The 27,646-nt window shown below is 38.2% G+C and overlaps 1 protein-coding gene across 2 annotated transcripts in view; it reads left to right on the top strand.

The window, feature by feature from the left end:
• SRBD1 (S1 RNA binding domain 1) overlaps positions 1-27,646 on the top strand; it is a 227,000-nt gene that overhangs the window by 59,459 nt on the left and 139,895 nt on the right. For both annotated transcript variants that reach the window (XM_047782149.1, XM_047782150.1), the window contains exons 11-14: positions 1,735-1,842; positions 6,877-7,034; positions 13,442-13,532; positions 14,222-14,329. In XM_047782149.1, the coding sequence (XP_047638105.1) occupies positions 1,735-1,842; positions 6,877-7,034; positions 13,442-13,532; positions 14,222-14,329 (465 nt within the window). The remainder of the gene's footprint in view (positions 1-1,734; positions 1,843-6,876; positions 7,035-13,441; positions 13,533-14,221; positions 14,330-27,646) is intronic.

The raw sequence follows: 27,646 nt of genomic DNA on the forward strand, positions 1-27,646 counted from the left end.
AACCAGAAACTTCAGGTGATTCACTTTATTGTGACATTCACTTTATTGTGGTGGTATGAACTGCACCCACAGTATCTATGAGGCATGCCTATAACAGTAACAAAATGATAAGTAGTAATAGCTGTGTCTAATTCATATCCTAGTCCTCCTGACCTCTCATGCCCTCCTGATATAGATGACAGTAGGGAATAACAAGGATTTGGATGGAAGGAAGGATTTATTTCCTGCCTAAAAGCACTTTCTTCCAAATTAAAAAACAAACAAACAGCTATATTCTACTCAAATAATACCCTTCTGTGGAAGGGATTCAATTAGAGTTTTTCAGTATAACCTTTGGTGTATCACATTATAAACACCTAAATGTTTGTTCATTGAAATTTAGTTAATTTCCTAGCTAAGATAAGGGAAATGACAGTGTCCCTAAGGTATATTAGTGGCTTATTATAAACCATTAATAAAATATTAATGTTTCCTGTTCAAGCCATTTGAAGGACATGGCCAGAGATGAGGTAAATGTAGAGAACACAGTAGGGATAGGGCTGAATTTGTCCATTTTAGCTTGCATCTTTCTCTTACTGTTCTTTCTCCACTTTCCACTAACAGTTGGTTCTCTGGCATTTGTATTTATCAGTATGTATGCGAGTATACCGCCTAGTAGAGCAGTACAACCTGAAGAATAGAGTGGGTTCTACTTAAGAATGCCAAGAAGCAAAGATTAAAACAGTTTCTCCTCTGGTGGGAAAGGAAGGAGATACAGTTCTTGTCTTAGCTTTGGCAACCGTAACAAAATACCGTAGATTGGATGACATAAGCAAAAGAAATTTATTTTCTCCCAGTTGTGGAGGCTGGAAGTCCAAGCTCAAGATCAGGGTGATCTAGTTCCTGGTAAGAGCCTTCCTTTTGGCTTGTCGATAGCTGCATTCTCATTATGTCCTCCCCTGGTGCAGGGAGGAAGAAAGCTATCTGATATTTCTTCCTCCAGAGACACTAATTCTTTCATGGGGGCCCTACTCTTATGACCTCATCTAAACCTATTTATCTCCTGGAGGCCCCATCTCCAATTATCATCTGATTTGAGGGTTAGGGCTTCAACACATTAATTTTAGGGGACATAATTTAGTCTATAGCAGGGGTTTACTCTTTTTTTTTTTTTTTGGTCTTTTTGCCTTTTCTAGGGCTGCTCCCGCGGCATATGGAGGTTCCCAGGCCAGGGGTCTAATCGGAGCTGTAGCCGCCGGCCTACGCCAGAGCCGCAGCAACTCGGGATCCGAGCCGCGTCTGCAGCCTACACCACAGCTCACAGCAACACCAGCTACTTTAACCCACTGAGCAAGGCTAGGGACCAAACCGGCAATCTCATGGTTCCTAGCCAGATTCGTAAACCACTGCACCACGACGGGAACTCCGGTTCACTCATTTTTTGATGACTTTCTTATATCTTAAAAAGTTGGACCAGTATTAATAATCCCTTGGGTACTGTCCCCAGAATAAGAAAGTTTCTTCCTCCCTTAAGTTTTATGTGTGACCATGGTTACCATGTTTTTAAAAATAGGAACTCCAGATGTCATGGTAATAATTTTCAGACATCGCAATCTTTCCCCACAGATTGTGCTACTTTGGCTTCAGTAAAGTTTCTTCCCCCTTTTCTTTTTCATTTCCTCTCTTCTTCCCGGAGCCCTTTTATGGTCTTCTTTTTGTTACATCAGTTTTGGTATAGGCTTTTCTATTTTGCAGGTGGAGACCACGTGGCTTTGCAAGGCCAGAGTTAATGAAGATTTTATACAGCTCACTGGACGATTCCTTTAAACGCCTTATTTATCCTCTCCTTTGCAGAGAGTTCAGGTATGCATCTTGTCTTATTTAACTTTGTGTACTGTTTATTTTTATGTGTGGTAATAGGCCCATTAAAGCATGTAGTAAAATATTTGTTGATCCATTTACCAATCCAAAGAACTGAATAAGAATCTCAGAGTCTTCAATTTAAGCCTAGATTTCAGCCTGTAGAAGCATTCACATGCACAGATCACAAAACATAGCTCTTAATAACAGTATACTTTGCAGATCTTGACCACTTAATGTGTACCCCTTCCAGTTCTGCCGTACTGGTTTTGCAGTTTGACAACCAAGCCAAACAAATGGTTTTATTGATGAAAGATTTGGCTAGGGAGAAACAAACTAAGACGTTAATGGAGAAATAAGTTGGCAGAGGTTTTTGAGGTAAGAGAGCCAAAAAAAGCATAAGAAAATCAGTAGAGCACATGATGGATGTATTACTCTGAGAGAAAGCTAATATATATGTTTTTAACTCCCCATGGGTGTTGTTTGAATAATTATCAGCAATAATGAGCAAATATTAGAAGATTATTAAAGTGACCATCTAAGTGGAGTAGCAGAAGATCTAAGGGTTATAAAGAACTGCAAAAGAGGTGAGGTACCAAATCATTTTTGAGGGGAGAAGGTGCACAGCGTTGTCGGGAGGCAAACCCCCTCTTTCCTGCTTCTCTCTAGCCTTTGTCTTGTAGTCAGTCTTTAGAATTCAGGAGTGCCTTTATCTACTCCTTCCTATATGCTATAGATTTTCTTCATTCTCACTTATTTACAGGTTTCAACAAGGGTTACCTGGAAACTATAGATTTCTAGTCCTCTTTTCAGCCTCACTAGAATTTATAGTAGCCTTTATAATGTTTATTTGTTTTCCTTTTAGTGGACTTGGCCATTGACTTTGGAGGTGTTTAGAGTAAGGAGTAGACAGTAACTATTAAAAAGGCCATGTAGCACCTTTGTCAAACTTCCTTTTATCAAAGTCATTCCGTCTCTTGACTCATCCTTTTTAGCCCAGGCATCCTATAACAGTTCTGTTTCTTTTAGAATCCTATTTCATTTCAATTCTATGTGAAGTAACATGGCTTGCTTATGAGTGCCAGGCATAAAATTTTAAAAAGGGATTCTGTCCTTAATGAAGAAAAAAAAATTATATTATTCAAATTATTTCCTTTTCTCTATATATTTTATCTCATTTTCTCAAGTCACATATAATATCCAGTGGTGCTTTTGACATTTTTGCATATGTTTGATGTGAATAGTTTTACTGCCTGTGGAATAATTTCATTGCGATCTAAAGTATGCAGTTTGAGGAGTTCCTGTCATGGCACAGTGGAAATGAATCTGACTGGGAACCATGAGGTTGCGGGTTCGATCCCTTGCCTCACTCAGTGGGTTAAGGGTCTGGCATTGCTGTGAGCTGTGGTTTAGGTCGCAGATGTGGCTCAGATCCTGAGTTGCTGTGGCGTAGGCCAGCGGCTGCAGCTCCAATTAGACCCCTAGCTTGGGACTCTCCATATGCCACTGCCGCTGGTGCAGCCCTAAAAAGACAACAGACAAAAGGGGAAAAAAGAAAAAAGGAATGCAGTTTAATGTGAGATATAATGTATAATTCTTCTCGAACTTCCATTAGCAGTGGCAAGCAAGAGCACCTTCCATCTCTTTTCCTAAAATGGTTGAAAGAATACATTTTACTTTTCTCCTTAAGTTGATAAGCAGGTGTTGTCTACAGATGTTTCTCTTGATAGAAAGACAAAGACAAATACCATATGATATCGCTCATAACTGGAATCTAATATCCAGCACAAATGAACATCTCCTCAGAAAAGAAAATCATGGACTTGGAAAAGAGACTTGTGGCTGCCTGATGGGAGGGGGAGGGAGTGGGAGGGAGTGAGAGGGATCGGGAGCTTGGGCTTATCAGACACAACTTAGAATAGATTTACAAGGAGATCCTGCTGAATAGCATTGAGAACTTTGTCTAGATACTCATGTTGCAACAGAAGAAAGGCTGGGGGAAAAATGTAATTGTAATGTATACATGTAAGGATAACCTGACCCCCTTGCTGTACAGTGGGGGAAAAAAAAAAAAAAAGAAATACTTGTAATTACCTGAACAGTAGTTGAGGGAGAAAACCCCAATTGATTTATTTTTTTAAGGAAAATAACTTTAATTTTCTAAGTAAAAAGAAATTTGCCCAAATGTAGAAAAATGGAAAGAATCAATAAATCGCAAGGGGACAAAAAACCACATAATTTCACCACCTAGAGATAACCATTGTTAATTCATTCCTGTGTGTATTAAAAGAGATCATATAGACTATCTTATTTTGCAGCCACTTTATGAAGTTCACTATGTAAGGTTCATAGTCTGCTTCTGGATTTTTGTTTCCATGATGGTCATGATCATTCATCTGTGTGTCATTTTTCGCACATACGTCTTTCATTGAGACTACGTTATTGGTCACCAAGTGCTGTCTTTATACCAGCTTTAATTATATCTTGCATTTTGTTTCCCTTTTGTCTCCATTTTTTTTTTGTCTTTTTTGTTGTTGTTGTTGTTGCTATTTCTTGGGCCACTCCCACGGCATATGGAGGTTCCCAGGCTAGGGGTCGAATCGGAGCTGCAGCCACCGGCCTACGCCAGAGCCACAGCAACGCGGGATCCGAGCCGCGTCTGCAACCTACACCACAGCTCACGGCAATGCCAGATCCTTAACCCACTGAGCAAGGGCAGGGACCGAACCCGCAACCTCATGGTTCCTAGTCGGATTCGTTAACCACTGCTCCACGACGGGAACTCCCCTTTGTCTCCATTTTTACTAAGCAAAAGTATGTCCATGGTTAGTTCAGGTTATCATCATTTCTTGTCCAGGTTACTGTACTAGGGTCATAGGAGACCTCTGACTTGTGTTTTCTAATACGTATTCCATGTTGCCATTCTAAAATTCCCAACTAATTATTTCTACCTAAAATCCTTCAGTGGACTTCTTTGTCTCCATGATAAAATGGAAGCTCTTTAGAAGAACACGCATGACCCTTTGTGGTCTGGTCTTTTCTTCCTCTGCAGCCCTTTGTCTTGCCATTTTTTTGGTTACTTTCTCATGTGAAAGTACTTGCTTTTTCTATAATGAGCCATGAGCTTTTGCATATGCTGCTTCTGTTGCCCAGAATATTTTCTCCATGCCTTTGATCTACTCTCCCTACTTTTATTTGCTTAACTATTAATGATCTTTCTTGATTCCCCTAAGAAAACTTCTCTTTTAGAAAGTTCTCCTAATTTAGCTATCCCTACAGTGTGTTTTACTCATCTGTTTATTTTTCTGTTTCTTCCACTAGACTGTGATCTTCAGGGAAGGAATTTGATCTTTTCAGATTTGTAGTTCTCACATTGATCTACATAAGACTAAGTGCAAATGCTTACTCAATAAAATTATAAGTGAAGATTTAGAAATACCTGTAATGATATTTTCATATTGCTTGGGTGAATGCAGGGAGAATGACAGTGAAATGTTAGAGAGGATGAGAGAAAAGCCTTAAGAAACTGAAATAAGCCAGAAAAACAAATGTTAGCTAGCTGTATGTGCCTTCAGGTATGTAGATAATTCTAGCTCAGTGCTCTTTGGCAATGTGCTTTGAATTGCTTTTGTTATCTCAATTTTCTTTTTTCTTTTTCTTTTTGTCTTTTTAAGGCCACACCCGCAACAACATACGAGGTTCCCAGGCTAGGGGTTGAATCAGATCTGTAGCTGCTGGCCTACACCACAGCCACAGCAACCTGGGATCTGAGCTGCATCTGCAACCTACACCATAGCTCACGGCAACTCTGGATCCTTAACCCACTGAGCGAGGCTAGGGATCGAACCTGCGTCCTCATGGATGCCAGTCGGGTTCATGGACCACAGAGCCATGATGGGAACTCCTGGTCTCTCAGTTTTCTTGTAGCCAATGCATTTTTTTTTTTAACTTGTTGTAATAGAGAAGACATACTTTTTATAAATCCTTTTGAATCTCGAGAGAGAATATGTTAGGAACTTTTGTTAAATAGGTGAATGGTGTGAAACTTAGTTTCCAAATGCCTTTAAGTCCAGTATAGACACATATATATTTTCTGATCCTATCAAAGATTTCAAAAGTAGACTGTTGTTTTGTTGTTGTTGTTGTTGTTGTTGTTTTTGGTTTTGTCTTTTTAGGGCCGTACCCACAGCATATGGAAGTTTCCAGGCTAGAAGTTGTAGGTGGAATCAGAGCTGCAGCTGCCAGCCTATACCACAGCCACAGCAACACCAGATCCAAGTGATATCTGCAACCTAGACCACAGCTCATGGCAAGGCCAAATCCTTAACCCACTGAGTGAAGCCAAGGATCGCCCACGTCCTTGTGGATACCAGTCACATTTATTACTGCTGAGCCACAAAGGGAGCTCCTGAAAGTAGACTTTTGATAGCATCTCTGGATAAAATTGGAAAGTTATTTATCTGAGACATGGATCTAGACTGGTATTAGTATCTGTGGCCATGTCACATCACTGTGAGAAAAGAAGGGGCTCGATGTGGGGAATAGAATGGAGTGAGACAGTGATATGGAGATAGATATATATAGATGAGGATGTAAGTGTTGATGGAGGCTACTTATGATTTAATCTTTTATTACTAATCATGTGTTTATATATTTCATCAGCTGATAAACTTTAATTTGACATCCCATATAATGTCCAAATCTTTATATCCTCTGGCTCTTTCGTAAACACAGATGGTTATGCATATAGATTTTTTATATAAGGAAGAGCAGTTAGAAAAGGAGTGTAGATATGACAAGCTCTGCAGGTTTGATACCACAAATTGTTTATGGTGTCATGTATTACTGAGATTAGCAAAAATAGACTCATTATAATTTTGTTTATGGTTTTATTCTCTTAAATTGTTATAATAAATGCTCTGGTAAGGAATAATTGGATAAAATGAATTCTGTTCTTTTTCTGAAAGAAAATTTGAATGAATGAAACACTGAATACTTTATCTTTTTTTTTTTCTTTCTCTTTTTCTATTTCTAAAGAGCCAAACTAACATCAGATGCAGAGAAGGAATCAGTGATGATGTTTGGAAGGAACCTTCGTCAGCTCCTTTTAACAAGCCCAGTCCCAGGGCGCACCTTGATGGGAGTGGATCCTGGTTACAAACATGGTTGCAAATTAGCTATAATTTCTCCTACCAGTAAGCATATCTTTTAGCTTTTTGTATAGAGTTTGGTTAGGTGGTCATAAACTCCACTTCATGTATTTCATACGAATTTTGAAATGTTAGTTTTCGAGGATTAGAAGATAGGTTTCTCATCAAAAGAGATACAGGATCGGAATCAATTTTCCTATTTGTCTTGTTTGTTGACCCAAACACTCAACATTTACTATCATTTATGCCCTTTCCTTTGTGGCATGCAGAAGTTTCCGGGCCAAGACAGTGACCTGAGCCACAGCAGTGACAGCACTGAATCCTCAACCCACTAAGCCATCAGGGAGCTCCCCACAGGACATCTTTATTGTTTTGTCCAGTCAATAGTTTTTTTTTTTTTTTTTCTCTATTTGCCCTTTCCATTATCTTTATTTCTTTCTGCACTTCTTGGTTTCCACGAGATCATTTTCTTTCTTTCTTTTTTTTTTTAAACCTTTTTAGGGCCACACCTGCAGTATATGAAAGTTCCTAGGCTAGGGGTTGAATAGGAGCTGCAGCTGCCAGCCTATGCCACAGCTCACAGTGACACTGAATCCTTAACTCACAGAGTAAGGCCAGGGATCAAACACATGTCCTCATGTGTACTAGTTGGTTTCATTACCGCTGAGCCACAAGGGGAACTCCAGAGATGATTTTCTTTCTGCTTGAAAGTCTAGGCTGTTTTTTGTTTGTTTTTTTCTTTTTTTTATTTATTTTTTTCCCACTGTACAGCAAGGGGATCAAGTTATCCTTACATGTATACGTTTTTTTTTCCCCACCCTTTGTTCTGTTGCAACATGAGTATCTAGACATAGTTCTCAATGCTACTCAGCAGGATCTCCTTGTAAATCTATTCTGTGTCTGATAAGCCCAAGCTCTCGATCCCTCCCACTCCCTCCCTCTTCCATTGGGCTAGGCTGTTATTTTTAATGTGGATCAGCTTGTGACAGGTAGTCTCAGTTTCTATGCCTGAAAGTTTCTGATTGGCCTTTGGTTTTAAAAAATATTTTTGCTAGGTGTAGAATTCAAGATTGGCAGTTACCTTCAATACTTAAAGATACATTCCTTTTTTCTTTATTCTTTTTTTTTTGGCTGCTACAGTTTCTGTTGAGAAATCAGCCCAAAATCTTATTGGTCCTTTGAAGGTAATAATATTTTCCTCTGGCTGCTAAGCCTTTTCTTTGTAGCTTTCCAAAGTTTTCTTATGTGCTTTGCTGTTCGTGTGCGTGTTGGTTTTTGTTCTTGGTCATGGGGTAGGGAACACATGAATTCTGCTTGAGGTTTGTGAAGCTTTTAGCTTCTCTTTCTGGAATTCCAATTATATGTATATTAGACCATTCAATTTCCTCTTCTATTTTCCAATCTTTTATTTTCTATTGATTATCTTTAGGTTAGTCCTCTATTGTGCTAATCTACTATTAAATGCATCCATTGAGGGTTTTTTTCTTTTTGTGACTGTACCTGTGGCATATGGAGGTTCCTGGGCCAGGGGTCCAATTGGAGCCTCAGCTGTGGCCTATGTCACAGCCACGACAACACTGAATCTGAGCCACATCTGTGACCCATGGTGCAGTTTGTGGCAGCACCAGATCCTTAACCCACTGAGCCAGGCCAGGGATTGAACCTCACAGAGAAAACTTCGGGTTCTTAACCCACCAAGTCACAATGGAAACTTTGAGTTATTTATTTAAGTTACTAAGTTTTTGAATTTCCATTTGATACTTATAAAAAAATAGGTTATAATTCTATGGTGAACTTCTTCACCTTTTAATTTTTTTAAATCTTTTAAATTTTTATTTTGTTTTCTTTGGTTTAGGTTCTCATTTCTGGAATAACCTTTTCTTTCATATTTAATTCGTTCCTGAGTTCTTATTTCTGAGATTTTCTAATTCTGATTTATTTTATCCTCATTTACTATAACCTTTTTTTTTTGATAGTTTTCTCTTAGATTACATTTTTCCTCTGTTTTGGGGCGCATTGTTCTGTGAGGTCATCATACTCATCTTTTTTATTTCCTGTTTTGAGAAATAGTCATTCTATATGAAATTTGACTGTGATTCTTTCCTGTTGCTTAGTTTTAGATAAAATTCATTTTCATCAACTTTTAGAATGGAAGACTGGGTAGGGTACTTTATATATCTAGAACTGTCATTTCTATTTTTTCCAAATTATTGGGAAGAAAAACTTTTATATCTATTTGTATAGAGATAACTTTATACTTTCTGAAATTTGCATTCCTATTGCTTTCTTCCCTTTTAGGTAAACTTCCCCCACTACCTTTGCGCATACTGTCCCTAACCTAGCTCAGTGTGGATATGATTCTCAGTACTTTTTTTCTCACTCTGGGCTTTTTTCTTGAAAGGAATATTCTACTTGTTCACTTTAAGAGTTCAGAGATCAGAGTTCTCCAATCCTTTTTGAACGTGCTGTGCAACCTTTGTACTGATCTATAAATTAGAGTATGCAAAGGTCTTTTCCAGTTTCACTTCTTGTTCTCAAACAGACCTGTTTTAATTTCCAGGGAAGCACCTTCTGACATTTTGGTGTTTCTTCCAATCTCAGGTCCAGGAGATACTCCATTGTTTCTTTCTGCCTCCTCCCACAGAAACGCCCATGCATTTGGTCCTTGTCATTGTTGGTGCATTGTTCCCACCTCCTCTTTGGAGTTTTGTAGTGATACTTTTTTATAGGTGTGATCAAGGGTTTTTGATTTTGCTATCCTGGCTGCTTTGTCTTTTTATGCTACGCATTTTTACAATAAATGATAAGTATATTTTATCAGTGGTTTTTTGTTTTTTTTTTTTTGTATCTGTTGAGCTGTCATAAGGTTTTTGATCCTTTACTGCTAGGTATTGGACAAAAAGCCATAGGATAGCTGTATTGCTTATCAGATGGTTCTTTTTAAAATTTTACACACACATGCATACATACACACATATGTATTTTTTGTTTTGGTAAGACTTTTCTAAAATTTGCCCATTTCATGATTTAATCTAAATTAACTTAAAGTTGTTTATAATAATATCTCCGTATTTTTTAAATTTGTGCTGAATCTCTAGTTATACCCCTTTTCATTTCTTTTTTTATCATTTATTTATATATGTATTTTTTTCTAATGTACAGCATAGTGACCCAGTTACACTTACACGTATACATTCTTTTTTCTCACATTACATGTTCCATCATAAGTGACTAGATAGAGTTCCCAGTGCTACACAGCAGGATCCTATTGCTAATCCATCCCAAAGGCAATGTTCTGCATCTATTTACCCCAAGCTCCCGCTCCCTCCCCTTCCCTCTTGGCAACCCCAAGTCTATTCTCCAAGTCCATGATTTTCTTTTCTGTGGAAAGGTTCCTTTGTGCCGTATATTATATTCCAGATAAAAGTGATATCATATGATATTTGTCTTTCTCTTTCTGACTTAACTTCACTCAAGATGAGAGTCTCTAGTTGCATCCATGTTGCTGTAAATGGCATTATTTTGTTCTTTTTATGGCTGAGTAGTATTCCATTGTGTATATATACCACATCTTCCCAATCCAATCATCTATCAGTGGACATTTGGGTTGATTCCATGTCTTGCCTATTGTGAATAGAGCTTCAGTGAACATGCAGGTGCATGTGTCTTTTAAGGAAGGTTTTGTCCTGATATATGCCCAAGAGTGGGATTGCTGGGTCATATGGTAGTTCTATGACTAGTTTCTAAGGTACCTCCATACTGTTCTCCATAGTGGTTGTACAAGCTTACATTCCCACCAGCAGTGCAGGAGGGTTCCCTTTTCTCCACATCCCCTCCAGTATTTGTTATTTGTGGACTTATTACTGATGGCCATTCTGACTGGTGTGAGGTGGTATCTCGTGGTAGTTTTTTTTTTTTTTTTTTCCCCCACTGTACAGCAAGGGGGTCAGGTTATCCTTACATGTATACATTACAATTACATTTTTCCCCCACCCTTTTTTCTGTTGCAACATGAGTATCTAGACAAAGTTCTCAATGCTATTCAGCAGGATCTCCTTGTAAATCTATTCTAAGTTGTGTCTGATAAGCCCAAGCTCCCGATCCCTCCCACTCCCTCCCCCTCCCATCCGGCAGCCACAAGTCTCTTCTCCAAGTCCATGGTTTTCTTTTCTGAGGAGATGTTCATTTGTGCTGGATATTAGATTCCAGTTATGAGTGATATCATATGGTATTTATTTTTGTCTTTCTGGCTCATTTCACTCAGTATGAGATTCTCTAGCTCCATCCATGTTGCTGCAAATGGCATTATGTCATTCTTTTTTATGGCTGAGTAGTATTCCATTGTGTATATATACCACCTCTTCCGAATCCAATCATCTGTCGATGGACATTTGGGTTGTTTCCATGTCCTGGCTATTGTGAATAGTGCTGCAATGAACATGCGGGTGCACGTGTCTCTTTGAAGTAGAGTTTTGTCCGGATAGATGCCCAAGAGTGGGATTGCGGAGTCATATGGAAGTTCTATGTATAGATGTCTAAGGTATCTCCAAACTGTTCTCCATAGTGGCTGTACCAGTTTCCATTCCCACCAACAGTGCAGGAGGGTTCCCTTTTCTCCACAGCCCCTCCAGCACTTGTTATTTGTGGATTTTTTTTTGTCTTTTTTGTCTTTTTTGTTGTTGTTGTTGTTGTTGCTATTTCTTGGGCCACTCCCGCGGCATATGGAGGCTCCCAGGCTAGGGGTCGAATCGGAGCTGTAGCCACCAGCCTACGCCAGAGCCACAGCAACGCGGGACCCGAGCCGCGTCTGCAACCTACACCACAGCTCACGGCAACGCCGGATCGTCAACCCACTGAGCAAGGGCAGGGACCGAACCCGCAACCTCATGGTTCCTAGTCGGATTCGTTAACCACTGCGCCACGATGGGAACTCCTATTTGTGGGTTTATTAATGATGGCCATTCTGACTGGTGTGAGGTGATATCTCATGGTAGTTTTGATTTGCATTTCTCTAATAATCAGGGATGTTGAGCATTGTTTCAAGTGCTTATTGGCCATCTGTATATCTTCCTTGGAGAAATGTCTATTCAGGTCTTTTGCCCATTTTTCAATTGGATTGTTGGCCTTTTTGCCACTGAGTTGTATAAGTTGTTTGTATATTTTAGAGATTAGGCCCTTGTCAGTTGCATCATTTGAAACTATGTTCTCCCATTCTGTAAGTTGTCTTTTTGTTTTCTTTTTGGTTTCCTTTGCTGTGCAAAAGCTTGTCAGTTTGATTAGGTCCCATTGGTTTATTTTTGCTTTCGTTGCTGTTGCTTTGGGAGATGGACCTGAGAACACATTTGCAAGTCTGATGTCAGAGAATGTTTTGCCTATGTTCTCCTCCAGGAGTCTTATATTTAAGTCTTTCACCAACTTTGAATCTCTAGTTATACCCCTTTTCATTTCTAATATATTTTATATATTTTATATTTTAGTATATTTTCATTTCTAATGTAATTTATATTTGTGCCTTCTTTCTTTTTCTTGATTGGTATTGCTGCAAGTATGTATTTTTCGTAACAAATGACTTTTTTTTTTTTTTGTCGTTTTAGGGCCACACCCGCAGCATATGGATGTTCCCAGGCTAGGAGTCAAATCAGAGCTACAGCTGCTGGCCTACACCACAGCCACAGCAACATGGGATCCAAGACATGTCTGCAACCTACACCATAGCTCATGGCAACGCTGGATCCTTAATCCACTGAGCGAGGCCAGGGATCGAACCCACAACCTCATGGTTCCTAGTCAGATTTGTGCTGCGCCACAATGAAGACTCCACAAATGACTTTTAAATTTTGTTGATTCTTTCTTTTATATTTTTTCCTGTTTTATTAATTTCTGGTTTTAACTTTATCATTTTCTTCCTTTCACTTTCTTTGACATTTTTATTTCGTTCTTTTCCCAACTTCTTAAGTTGGTCACTTAGCTTATTATATCTACTTTTTAGGTAGTTAGTTTCAAATTTTAAAACATATTTCTAGCTGAAATGCAGTATAATAGAGAAAAGCCCATGGTTTATAAGAAAACAACTGAAAAAATTATTTAAGGGAAAGAAATTTACACACCTACAACCCAAAGGAAAAAATAGAATAGTATTACAACATTCTCTGATATATAGTAAATATTCAGCAAATACTAGTTTTTAGTTTTATTGATATTAAGTATTATTAAAATCATTTCTCTTTTAGGTATCATGGCATATTGTCTAGCTAATAAAGATTTTGTGCAACAGAATAGAGTCCTGGTAACTTCAGAAATAACAAAATTTTAGAGTGCTTAGGGAGAATCTAAGGAATATGATTGATTCAGATTGCATTTTAAAAGATGAGCCAGTTTTCTTTTCAGTTTCACCTTGCTTCATCAAATCAGTGGTGGGTTATGTTTTATAATTTCTTCCATTTTTTTCTAAGGTCAGATACTTCATACTGATGTGGTTTACCTGCATTGTGGACAAGGCTTCCGAGAGGCAGAGAAAATAAAGAGGCTTTTGCTGAATTTCAAGTATGAAAATAAGTAACCTTTTGAGTACTTCTGTGGCTCAGCCAATCAGAGATACCCTTGAAGTCCCTAATTTGGGCCAGGGATTGATTAAGGGAAATGCCTTGGTGAGAAAGAAGGAACCATGTAAGCACTGCTGGGGCAAATTGCCGGAGAACCCTGCATTTGGAGCCTTTGGAGACATGCTCCTGTTTTCTTCTGCTGCTTTCACTAAACAAAAGTGGTGATTATGAGCAAAAGCGAGCATTTAAATCTTCTGTTTGGACCTTCTCTCTCTTTTGCTTTTTTCATGGATTTGAGGAATGGATGTGGGAGTGGTTAGAAGCTTCAGAAATTATTTGAAAACATATCACATAATTCAGTCATAATTCTCTATGATGGCTTAGAATGCTCCAGAATTTACTTCTTCATGTCTGAATTTGGTTCCTTCTATATGGAAAGAAACCTGACTATTCTTGAGATTGTGTGACATAAAACATTTCTCCACTGCCTCCTATAGTACCAAGTGCAGGGGCAATGTCTTTTATTCTGTGGAAGTGTGCATTGCCCTTATGAGATAGGGGAGAGGTTGCCTGACTGTATGAGAGATTAAGAGCATCATATAATAATGTCTGTGTATTCTGTACATCTCCTGATTGATTTAGAAACATGCCTTGACCTCATCTACTTTCGCATTCTGTCTCTCCTTGAAGTTGCAGCACTGTGGTGATTGGAAATGGAACTGCCTGCCGGGAAACAGAAGCTTACTTTGCTGACCTGATAATGAAAAACTACTTTGCACCACTGGATGTTGTTTACTGGTAAGGCCGTTAGGAATGTTTCTTTTCTTTGAGAGGCAAAGGAACTTCTAAAGTTTCTTCTGTAATGAATTCTCCCTTCTCTTTTTAAGATACATACCTTGTTTGCCCTTATATCACCTCTTACTATTCATAAGAGCTTTGCAGAACAATTACAGTGTCTATCTCTTGGAAAAGTTTGAGTTTCAATATCCTGAAACCTCCCACAGACTCAGCAAGTTAGGGCTTACTTGGATTCATGGGATTTTCCAGGCTGTACATTGTATGAGGGCTCTAGCTAGTTAGGGACTAGTGAGTAGAATGCTGTATAGGGCTAGCAGCTATAGACTATAGGTAACTTAGCCTTGTCCTAAAGTTTTGATGTCTGTGAATCATTGGCCTTCAGAACTGAGAGCCAAGGTAAGTATTACAGATTAAAAGCATTTCTGATGTTCCTTTCTTGTCTCTTCATCACATGCTTTCATTTTGTATAGGTGTGCAATTAACTGGCATATAACTTGGATTAGCATGACCTGTCTTTTTGCCATTTCTTGAGCCGCTCCCGTGGCATATGGAGGTTCCCAGCTAGGGGTCGAATCGGAGCTGTAGCCACCGGCCTACGCCAGAGCCACAACAACGCGGGATCCGAGCCGCGTCTGCGACCTACACCACAGCTCACGGCAACACCGGATCGTTAACCCACTGAGCAAGGGCAGGGATTGAACCTGCAACCTCATGGTTCCTAGTCGGATTCGTTAACCACTGCGCCACGATGGGAACCCCTCTGATTCCTTTTTAACTTGTTCTCATTAAATTGATATAATTATCTTTTGTAAATTTATAGTGATTATAAATAGAACTTTCAAATCATTAAAAACATTAAATACTGAAAGACTTGTTAGATTTCATCTGAATTTGCTTATAGAGTCTTCCTTTCTTGAACTGTCAGCTATGTGTGGCAATGGAGAGAGGCTGAGCTTTGGAGCCAGACAAAGCGGGGTTCATCTTTTGTTGTCTCCATTTTCTAGTTATGCAATTTTGAGAGTTACTCTTCCTTTCTGAGCTTCTCTTCCCTTCATCAGTTAAAATGAGGAATACTTTTGCTTTCAGTAACATTTTGAAGTTTTTGTTACAATTACATTTGTTTTCATTACAGTTATCTTGCATATTAAATATTAAAACATTCTTTTGTATTTATCTCTTTGTGTTTGTATTTAGAATTAATTTACTGCAAAAAAAAAATTTGGATGGATGTGTCAGGGTACATGGGATTTACAAGTCAGAAGATAAGTCACGGTGTATGCTAACCTATGGCAAGTATGTCAGGGTAAAAGGTGCTGGAAGGAATGGATAAGAGGGAATGTGCTGGTGGATGTGTCAGGAAAATGTTTTTCAGGACGAGTAGCTGAAAGAATTATAGGAATGCCTATCAGATTATCAGAGGGTTAAAAATGACTGCCAGAGAAAGCATAGAAATTTCAACTTAAATGTAGGTTGCAATGTAATTTTGAGAAATTATGGCTGAGAAATATGGTTTCTTCATAATGGCATGCTGAACTGGCAGAATGATAACAAAATGAAACTGAACAGCTGATTTTCCTAAGGTACTCATTGTAAATTCTGACTAGACATTTGCATTATTTGAGGATTTCAAAAGCATATTATAAAACATTAGCAAAAGGATTCCAACAGTACATTAAAAGAATAATACACTATGACAAGTAAAGTTCAAATCAGAACTGCAGAGATGGTTCAATTGTAGGAAATCTACTATTTCTATAATTTAGCATATTGATCAAAAGGGAAAAAACCTCTATGGCAAAATTCTGCAAAAAGCATACGTGTTATCTTTAATTCTTGATTTTTAAAATGTAATAAAATAGGAATCAGTATTTTCAAAATACTCATAAATAAAGACTATTTCCTTTAAATGATTTTTTAAAAAAATAGACAAAAGGCAGTATCAACCTTAAGGGAAACACTAGAAGCACTGTAATAAAAGTAAAGGAGGAAAAAAATCCACTATCATTACTGTTATATAATAGCTTTTCAAAGATATTGCATAACACAAATAAGAGAAGAAAATAAGGTAGAAATAAGTAGAATTCCTTGAAAAGGAATTGATAAATTCATCATCTTGCAGATGATATGACCATGTGTTTAATATAGGATGCGTCTGTGAAAAGAAATACTACAATATTATATGTGTCGTTTGTTTTAAGTATATGCTAGAATAATTTGCTCTTTTCAATCCTCTAGCACATAGGCACTCATTTTAATTTTTGAGTATCTGAATATATATTCCCTTTTATTTCATTTTTTTGCCTTTTTTTTTAGGGATGCCCCCTCATCATATGGAAATTCTCAGGCTAGCGGTTGAATCTGAGCTGTAGCCACCGGCCTACACCACAGCCGTAGCAACGCAGGATCCAAGCCACACTGCAACCTACACCACAGGAGCTCCGGATCCTTAACCCTCTGAGCGAGGCCAAGGATCAAACCCGCATCCTCATGGATGTTAGTCGGGTTCATAACCCACTAAGCCACAACAGGATTTCTGTGTATATTCCCATTCATTTCAAAACATCATACTTGATTATTTTCTCCTTTCAAAACACTATTCCTGTTTTTCCTTTTGTAAAAAATAGTGTTTTCTTTTATGTAGCAGTGTAATTGCTATGTAGCTAAATTATATAGCAAGATTTATTGAAATGTAGAAATGACTAGCTCCTAATGAGACATTTGTGCTTATATGCACTGATTTGGTTTCTCCTATATTGAAACCTTAAATCAGTGTACCATGTTCTCCTTATCTCTGCCTCCTTCACACTGCATATTTCTGTACTTATCGATGCATCTCAATAAATGTTTAGTCATTTTAATTGTTAAATATTAAGGGTAAAACTATTTTTAATCAGATAAGTCTTTTCAAGACTATTTTATTTTTATTTATTATTATTATTTTTTTTTGTCTTTTTGCCTTTTCTAGGGCCGCTTCCCACGGCATATGGAGGTTCCCAGGCTAGGGGTCTAATCGGAGCTGTAGCCGCCAGCCTACGCCAGAGCCACAGCAATGCAGGATCCGAGCCACATCTGCAACCTACACTACATACAGCTCATGGCAATGCCAGATCCTTAACCCACTGAGCAAGGCCAAGGATTGAACCCGCAACCTCATGGTTCCTAGTCGGATTCGTTAACCACTGCACCACGACGGGAACTCAAGTCTTTTCAAGACTATTGACCAAAATTACTATATGCAATAATTATGGAAAATTTCCTCTCTGCTTAATGCTTTGGTAAACCTATATTGTACTGTTTTCTTTTTTTTCTTTTCATTGATGCAGGACTTTGTACTTGGTGGGTTATAGACTTACATTTTGCCAAAGATGATTTCTGAAGTAAGAATATTGCATGGTTAGAGTTATGTATTTATTAGTGAACTATGAAAGAATCAAAAGTTATCTCTAATATTTGCTGTCTTATATATCAAACTATGATTGACAAGGTTTATGCTAATAGTGGAACCATTGCTAGAGATCACAGCATTCTGTGCGTTCTAGATGCAGGAGAACACTTAAAATCTGGGAGCTGAAAATGGAAAATAGGGAGTTCTCGACATGGCCCAGTGATAATGAACCCAACTAGTATCCATGAGAATGCGGGTTTGATCCCTGGCCTTGCTCCATGGGCTAAGGATTCTACATTGCTGTGAGCTGTGGTGTAGGTCACAGACTCTGCTCAAATCTGGTGTGACTGTGACCAGCAGCTCCAATTCAACCCCTAGCCTGGGAACTTGGATGTGCTGTGGGTGTGGCCTTAAAAAGACCCCCCCCCCAAAAAAAATTTTCTGCTATTAAATCAGACCCTATGCTTACCGTTTCTTTCTTCCTTCCTTCCTTCCTTTCTTTTTCTTTCTTTCTTTCTTTCTTTCTTTCTTTCTTTCTTTCTTTCTTTCTTTCTTTCTTTCTTTCTTTCCTTCTTCATTCTTTCTTTTTTCTTTTCTTTCTCGCTTTCTCTCTCTCTTTCTCTGTCTTTCTCTCTTTCTGTCTTTCTCTCTTTCTGTCTTTCTTTCTTTCCTTCCTTCCTTCCTCCCTCTCTTTCTCTCTTTCTCTCTCCCTCTCTCCCTTCCTTTCTTCCTATTTTAGGGCTGCACCTGCAGCACATAGAATTTCCCTGGCTTGGGGTCGAATCTGAGGTAGAGCCACCGGCCTGTGCTGTAGCCATAGCAACACATCATCTGAGCCATATCTGTGACCTACATCGCAGCTCATGGCAACACCAGATCCTCAGCCCACTGAGTGAGGCCAGGGATGGATCAAACCCACATCCTCATGTATACTAGTGGGGCTCAGTGGTAACATGGGAACTTCCATGTGCTTACTGTTTCTACTCTAAAGGCTGAAGTTTTCAAATGACTTTGAGCAGACAGGTGTAGGAAAAAAGAGACATTAATTTTGCTTCCTAAAGACTTCACTCATTAGGATAGTGGAAGAATTAGAATAAACTGAGAAGGTGTAATGTGGGATGAAAGAATGAGAAGAGGGAAAGGGAGCTAGTAGAGGATTAGGGTTGTAGTTTTTGAGGTTAGATATATTCCAGGGGGCCTGATCATTGAAGGACAAGCAAATGGCCAGATCCTATTAGGAAAAAAGAGTTGGTGTTAGACATCTGTGGAATACCCATTGGACCTCTTCTTTTATTTCAGTAGGGTACCGGCCATTTAATAGAAGGAAGGTATAATTTAAGGAATTGCTTTTTGAGATAAGTTGACGTACCTTTCAGAGTCTAACTTAATTGCAGGGAAGAGCTTGAGCCTCGAAGCTCTTGTGAAAACTGCCTAACAGTGAGGCTAATGAAAAATCTTTTGCTTAAAAAAAAATTTCTTTACAGATACTGATATCTTTAATGTCTACTGTCTATAAATGTCTTTCTATTAATGATTAATCTGTCATAACTTTTGCTAATTTTGCAAAAATTTCCCCATATTTTGTTTATATTTCAAGCTTTATTTCATATAGAATTAAAATTTTTTTCTCAGATTTATCTTTCTTCATGGCTTATGAGTTTTGTATTACGGTCGAAACTGTTCTTTACATCTTCTGACTTTTTTTTTGAAGCCACAAAACCTCATTTCCTTGCAGTTAGTTGTATGGTTGCTTTGAAGCTTTATTCTCTAAGAAACCAAAAAGTTAATGAGAGAACCTTAATCAGCTTAGATAACAGAAACAGAGTACATAGCTATTAAATAACATGGGGGTAATTTTGAAAAAGTAATGGATGCTGATTCTCCCCTTCTTTCTTAAGGCTTTTCTTCGCCAACTATGGTGTTTTGTTAACAGCTGAGCTGCCTGATTTCTTCTCTTCCTTTTCCTCCTCTTGTCTCCTTTCCTGTTCCCTTTCTCCTTCCCCATTTTTCTCCTTCTTCCCTTCCCTCTTACATCCCTCCCCTTTTTCCAAATTCTTTTGTTTGGTTATGCCATGTATTTGACATCTCCTCTTATTTGACAGCTGGATTATTTCCTCTCTTTGATGTATCTCTAGTTTTAAACCTGTTAGTACAGACTTATTGACCATAATTACCATATTTATTTGTAGGCATGTTGAGTATGGTATTTGTATGAGCTTAGGAGAAAGGGCATTTGTTTTCAACCTTATTGTTGACAGCTCAAGAAGAAGAGTATAGTTATGTTGATAAGAAATAAAGCATCAAATTATTTATTGATCCTTTTGTTACTAGGTAGCATTTCTACAGCTTTCTTTATTCTAATTAAAATTTATTGGGACTCTTGAATTGGTACAGTGATATCTTCTGGGTCTTTAGAATCTCAGCTGTCATTTTTCAAATATTACTTCTGTCATAGTTTTTCCTCTCTGATCTCCCTCTGAAATTCTAATTATATCTATTCAGCCTTCTTATTCTATCCTACATGCCTTTTAACCTCTCTCTTTACATCTTCCTTTTCTTGTTTCTCTGGGCTGCTTTATGGTTGATTTCTTCAGATCTTTCCTCCAGTTCACTAGCTTTTTCTTTAGTTATTAAACTCATCCACCAATATTTTTTACTTCTAGAAGTTACATGTTTCACTTCCAGAAGCCCTGTGTGTTAGTTTTTCAGCTGTATTGAATGATAATTGACATATAATAAATTGTACATATTTAAAGTTTTCAGTTTCCTAAGTTTTTTTTTTTTATAATTTTTTTATTTTCCCACTGTATAGCAAGGGGGTCAGGTTATCCTTACATGTATACATTACAATTACATTTTTCCCCCACCCTTTTTTCTGTTACAACATGAGTATCTAGACAAAGTTCTCAATGCTATTCAGCAGGATCTCCTTGTAAATCTATTCTAAGTTGTGTCTGATAAGCCCAAGCTCCCGATCCCTCCCACCCCCTCCCCCTCCCATCCAGCAGCCACAAGTCTCTTCTCCAAGTCCATGATTTTCTTTTCTGAGGAGATGTTCATTTGTGCTGGATATTAGATTCCAGTTATGAGTGATATCATATGGTATTTGTCTTTGTCTTTCTGGCTCATTTCACTCAGTATGAGATTCTCTAGTTCCATCCATGTTGCTACAAATGGCATTAAGTTTTGACATATGTGTTCTCCCATGAAACCTTCACCACAATTAAGATAATGGACATACCCATTACCCCCAAATTTCCTCATATTCCTTTGTAATCTTTCCTGCCTTTTCTCACCCTCCATCCCCCAGACAACCTCTGATTTGCTTTATGTCGTCATAGATTGGTGTACATTGTCTAGATTTCTATGTAATTGGAGTCGTGCAGCATATATTCACCCAGTGTAGTTATTTTGAAGTTCATTCATGATGTTGAATATGTCAGTAGTTTATTCTTTTTGTTACTGAGTAAGTATTCTATATTATGGTTAAATCATAATTTGTTCATTTAGCTATCGATGGACATTTGGATTGTTGCCAGTTTTTGGCCATTACAAATATAGCTGTATGAACATTCTTGTTCAAGTCTTTGCATGGACATGTGCTTCATTTCTCCTGGATACCTAAGTAGGAGTAGAATGACTATGTTGTATGGTAGTTATAGGTTTAATTTGAGAAACTGCCAAACTATTTTCCTAGGTGGTTTTACTGTTTTGCATTCTCACCAGTAGAGTATCAATTCCAGTTTTTCAATGTCCTCATCAATCTGCTTGGTGTGACTGGTCTTATAAATGTAGCTATCCTAGTGGATGTGTAGTGATGTCTCACTGGGGTTTTAATCTCCGTTCCCTAGCAATTGATGTTGAGCATCTTTATTGGCTCGTTTGTCATCCATATGTTTTTCTTTGTAGTATTTGTCTGGATCTTCCTGTTTAAAATTTTTTTTTTAATTTATTTTTTGTCTTTTTGTTGTTGTTGTTGTTGTTATTGTTGTTGTTGTTGCTATTTCTTGGGCCGCTCCCGCGGCATATGGAGGTTCCCAGGCTAGGGGTCGAATCGGAGCTGTAACCACCTGCCTACGCCAGAGCCACAGCAACGCGGGATCCGAGCCGCGTCTGCAACCTACACCACAGCTCACGGCAACGCCGGATCGTTAACCCACTGAGCAAGGGCAGGGACCAAAGCCGAAACCTCATGGTTCCTAGTCGGATTCGTTAACCACTGCGCCACGACGGGAACTCCCTGTTTAAAATTTTTTGATTGTTTTTCTTCCTATTACTGAGTAAGAGTATTTTATATTTATTCTGAATACAAGTCTTTTGTTAAATACATGTTTTTCTCCCATTTCTCCGCCTTTTTCTCTTTTTATTTATTTATTTTTTTCTTATTTTATGGCTGTACTCTCAGCCTATGGAAATTCTTGGGTCAGAGATTGATTGACTCTGAGCCACAGCTTCACAACCTATAATGCAGCAACCCAAGCTGTTTTGCAGTTAGGTTCTTGACCCACTGTGCCACAGTGGAAACTCCGGCCTTTTCATTTTTTTAACATGGCCTTTTGAAAAGAAAACATTTTAAATTTTGATGAAGTCAAATTTATCAATTTGTTTTATATAGTTCTTGCTTTTTTGTCCTACGTTAGTAATATTTGGAGAAACTAAGGTCAGTATGATTTTCCTCTGTTTTGTTTTAGAAGTTTTATAACTTTGATTTTTATTTAGGACTGTGGTGCATTTAAAACATGTGTGTGTGTGTGTGTGTTTTCTTTTTAGGGCCATACCTGTGGCACATGGAAGTTCCCAGGCTAGGGGTCAAATTGGAGCTGCAGCGGCCAGCCTACACCACAGCCACAGCAACTCAGGATCTGAGCTGTGTCTGTGACATACACCACAGCTCATGGCAATGACGGATCCTTAACCCAGTGAGTGAGGCCAGGGATTGAACCTACATTCTCATGGATTCTAGTCATGTTCATAACCTGCTGAGCCACAATGGGAACTCCCTGAAGTTAATTTTTATGTGTAAGGAGAAGTTCTTTTTTTTCCTATATGGCTATGGGTTATTCCAGTACCATTTGTTGAAAGATTTTCCTTTCCCCATTGAATTACTTTGGTATCATCTTGGTTGAAAATCAACTGCTCATATACTTGTGGATCTATTTTTGGAGTCAGTTCAGTTTAATTTATCAATTTTTGTATCTTTAATACAACTCAGTGCTAATTTTGTAGCTGAATGTGATGAAATTAGATAGTGTCATCCTTCAATTTTGTTCTTCTTTTTTAAAATTATTTTGGCTATTCTAGGTCCATAGCACATCTATATAAATTGTAGAATAAGCTTTTCAATTTTTATAAATGGGCCCACTGTGATTTTGATTGGGATTAAGTTGGCTCTACAATTTAATTTGTGGAGAATCGACATCCATCCATTTAATTTTTAATTTCAGCTCTTTTTTATATTTAGAAACTTGATATTCTTTCAGATCTGCTTGATCATTCTTACAGTTTTTTAATTATTCTTGAATATATTTTTAAACCTATCTTTTATTTCCTTAATCACACTAGGCATTATTTTGTGATCATTTTCATATTTAAAATCCTTGCAAATCCATTTCTGTCATCTGCTGTTACTGCTGGTTCTTCTCTTGTTTCCTTTTCTGTTCAGTTAATTTGTATTGAAAACTCTTTATTTTCATTGAACTTTATCTGTGGGAATTCATTGAAGCCTGGATTGATTGCGGGTTGCTTCAAAGAGGATTTGCATTTGCTTCTGCCAGACTCCTGTAGACACTACCAGTTTGGGTTCACTTAAATTAAATTCTCCACTTGAATTTTTTTTCTGGCCACCCAGGTAGTGTGAATTTAGGCTGCAAATGAGAGAGATGTCTTATGGTTCCATATTCTCATCAGAGATTCCTCTTGTGACAAGTTCTGAGATAGTCTCTTTTCATTGTGATATTCTAGGGTTAGGGTAGAGGATATACTTTGACCCTTATACTCAAGGTTTAACTCTTTGGGATATCAGCTTTATATGTGAGAGGGTGTTGGGGGACTCTTTTGTTAACATCGTCTTGGGTGGACCCTGGGTTTTTTCTAATTCTTTGGTTCTGTTAAGCTTTCTGAAGCCATGAAGATAGAAAGTAAAATTCCCCTGGCTCAGCAATGCCCTCAGGTGAAAGCTTCAGAAATCAAGATTCCCATGGTTACTTTTTTTTTTTTTTTTTTAGCTTGAGCATATTTTTCTTGCCAACCTACTGATGCATTTCAGGTGTATTTTATCTACGATTTGTAATTGTTTTCAGTAAACTGTTGATCCAGGTAGGTAATCTTCCCTGTTGCTGTCTACAAAGTCACTACTTGATTTTCTATTTTTAGTCTCTTTTAAAATTTGGTGTTTTCAGACATCAATGATGTCAACTGTAAGGGAAAATTAGATGATCGTTTTAAATCATCTCAATTTATGTTTTTGAATTAAGAATTAAGTAATTCTTTTACTTGTTTCCTGTGGTTATGAATGCCTATGAAACATGTGCGTGACACTGTTCTCTGGCAATTTGATAGTCTTTTTTTTTTTTTTTCTTCTTGTAAGCATGCTTGAGAGATTTTGAAAAATCCAGGAAAATACAGAAAGGAAAAGAAAAACGATTTGTAATTCAGCACTTGGAGAATGTTATTAATATTATATTTTATTCTAGGTATTTTACTTATACATTAATTCATTCAACAAACATTTATCACATGTAAATGTTTAATTGAATGAGGAAGACTCAATAAGGTGCAAGAAGAAAGCACTTTTTAATTTCTGTCCCATTCCTTATTCATGTTTGGAGTAGTTCTTTTTATCCTTGGCTGAAATAATGGTCAGATCTCAGCTTTTTCATTCCCTTTTAGCCATTAGAACAATCTCATTTTAGCAACAGAAATCTCTTCTCTAGTGTAGTAATGAAAGCTTCAAGCTTGATGTAAATTAAATTCCCTGTCACTCTGGGAAACACTGTTTTACTGTAGGGGCTTGCATGGGGAATGGTTAGCTTCCTCTCTCTTTCCTTCTCATTATTTTTCTCTTCCTTCCTAATTCACTAGCTGAATTTTCTGATCCCCCCAAGTTTAGTCCTCAGAGTTGGGAATAGGGAAAAGCAGCATAGTCTTATGAGGTGTGGCCAGTTTCAGTCTGAGAATAGAACCTTCTTTCTTGGTTGTCCATTTACCACTGCTGATTGATTCTTCCATGGGGTGTTTTTGAAAAATTTTGCTTTTGTTTTCTGAGATTTTTTCACTGACAGGATCCTTGAGCTGCCGTCCATGTGACTTGGTAGATATCGTCTCTGGCTGACTGGTTATGACTCTCCTTCTCCAGACCCAGGCATCAGTTGGGCCACTCTTCTCTGGGTCTCTTTGCTCCTCAGTTCTCTTGGACAGAGCCTCTTTAAAGCCACCTCCTCCTTCCTCCTGCATTTGGTTCATCCATCCTTGCCTACTCTCCAAGGGGAATCAGCAACTTATCCATAATGCAGCTCTCTTCCCCCCCTTTTATTCTCTTTCTCTCCACTGCTTGTGTTTGCATCTGTTCCCTTTCTTCCGTTCACGGATGTGTCTTAGAGAAGCCCCTGTCACTTGGCATGGGGTGAGCAAGACACTTCTGAATGAGATTAGGGCAGCAGGAGACCTGCCACTGCATTCCAACAATCTTCTTAAAGAAGTTTTCTATTTCGGAGTTCCCGTTGTGGCTCAGTGGAAATGAATCTGACTAGCATCTATGAGGGCGCAGGTTCGATCCCTGGCCTTGCTCAGTGGGTTCAAGATCCGGCATTGCCATGAGCTGTGGTGTAGGTCACAGATGCGGATTGGATCTGGTATTGCTGTGGCTGTGGTGTAGGCTGGCAGCTGTGGCTATGATTGGACCCCTAGCCTGGGAACCTCCATATGCTGAGGGTGCGGCCCTAAAAAGACCAAAAAAAAAAAGCAAATTTTCTCTTTCAGCTCTAGCTCCTGTCTGTCCCTTTTCTTAAACACATACCTATTTAATAGGAAGAAATTGTAGGATTGCTAACACTGCAGAACAGACTTTTGGGACTTTAGCCAGAACAAAACCATCCTATGTGCTCTCCTACCATCAGCAAAGTATTATTAGTAACCAAGCTATATGGTAGGCACAGTACTATGTGCTATAGTAAGAGCCGTGAACAAGACAAACAAGATAGCTGCTTTCTTGAAGCTTTTATTCTAGCGAGGAAAACATGAAATGATAAGTGTTGTGTGTTTATATATTCTAGGTCAATTAGTAAATTATATATGGAGAATTAAAAGCAAGGTAAGGGATAGAGTGTGACAAGAAGTGAAGTTTTTTCATAGGTACATGTATAACAAATATTCTTTTAGTGAGAGGAATTCAATTCATGTGGTATGGTATATGAGATATATTTTAAGGAAAAACCCAGGTTGACATAAATGTGATGAATTTATATCCTCATTTATCTATAGTGTCCAGATTCATTTCTCATTATCTTCATCTTTTTAGTATCATGAGCTCCCTAGGGCCTTGTTTTTCAAATGGTAGGTTGCAACTCATTGGTGGAAGGTCAAGTCAGAGGTGGTGGGTCCCAACTAGCATTCTTTTTTAAAATTAAATAGAAAAGAATAGGAAATAAAGTTCATTTCGTATAGAAAGCCTAGGTATTACTTCATGAATATTTGTTTTCGTTACGTACATGTATTATGTGGAGTATATTTCCTATTGTCAATTCTTCGGGGTTCCTGGCCCCAATTTCAAAGTATGTATGGGATGTCCCACACATATACAACCAGCAATGCTCTGACGTCAGATAGGTGTCCTGCCATTTAATTCAATGCGCGCCCCCACCCCTAACTTCAGATGCCAGTTGCAAGCCCAGGTTGTCACCTGGACTTGTGACCAACTGGCTGTAGATTGGAGTTGCCAACCTCTGGACCCCCTCCTCAGGTTCAGTTAATTTTCTGGAGGGGCTCACAGAACTCAGAAAACAGTTTCCTTATGTTTACCAGTTTATTGTAAAAAGGATACATACAATAAAGGATTCAGGTGAACATTTAGACGGAAGAGATGTGTAGGGCAAGATATGTGAGATGGGCTTAGAGCTTCCATGCCCTGTCTGGGTGTACCACTCTCCCAGACCCTTCACAGGTTCACCAACCTGGCAGCTTGGAGATGGGCAGATGTGTTATTTTGATGTCCCAAGGGGAAAGGTTATGCAAATGACTGTTGTGATATGATCAGGCAAGATTATTATTAAACTGTAAAAGGTTGGATAGTAAGCATTTAGGAAGGGACAGTAGAACATAACCATTGGAAGGCAGCATGCGTTTCTTATAAATACAACATTTTGGTTTTATTTCATTTTCTGTCAAGAAAGCTAGACTGGTAGGCGCATCTGAATCTCAGCACATCTTTTCATAGTCTTTTGATGCCCTTATAGAGAAATAGAGATTTGGTTATGAGGCTTTCCAAGAGGATACTGATTAACAGCTGGATTGATGTCTGGTATGAGGTCTCTAGCGGTGTGCCAGAGACACTCTATTAGTTAGCATGTTAATCAGTACTTTAGTCAAGGCCTGGAGGTTTGCTTTTCAAGTTTGTGGATATTGATGTGTATTAAAATCAGGATCAGAAAAGTTTTTGAAATACTTGGGTTGTTGGACCTAATCTAACAGGATGAACTGTAATACAGATGATACATGACTTTGGTGATTCTGGAAAGAACTTTCTTAGAGATTTTAATGGGATGATATCTAAGTTTTCCTTTGAAATCTGATCATTGAAGATTCTCTCAGAATAACATGAAGCAGACCTCCCATGTCCCGAACCACCTGAACCTGTTTCTTTTGGTTTAAAAACGTTTACTTTCCAACAAAGCAACAGATGTAGTAATAGACAACTTAAGATGTGTCTCACTAATGTA

Source organism: Phacochoerus africanus, chromosome 5, assembly GCF_016906955.1.
Source record: "Phacochoerus africanus isolate WHEZ1 chromosome 5, ROS_Pafr_v1, whole genome shotgun sequence".
NCBI lineage: Eukaryota > Metazoa > Chordata > Mammalia > Artiodactyla > Suidae > Phacochoerus > Phacochoerus africanus.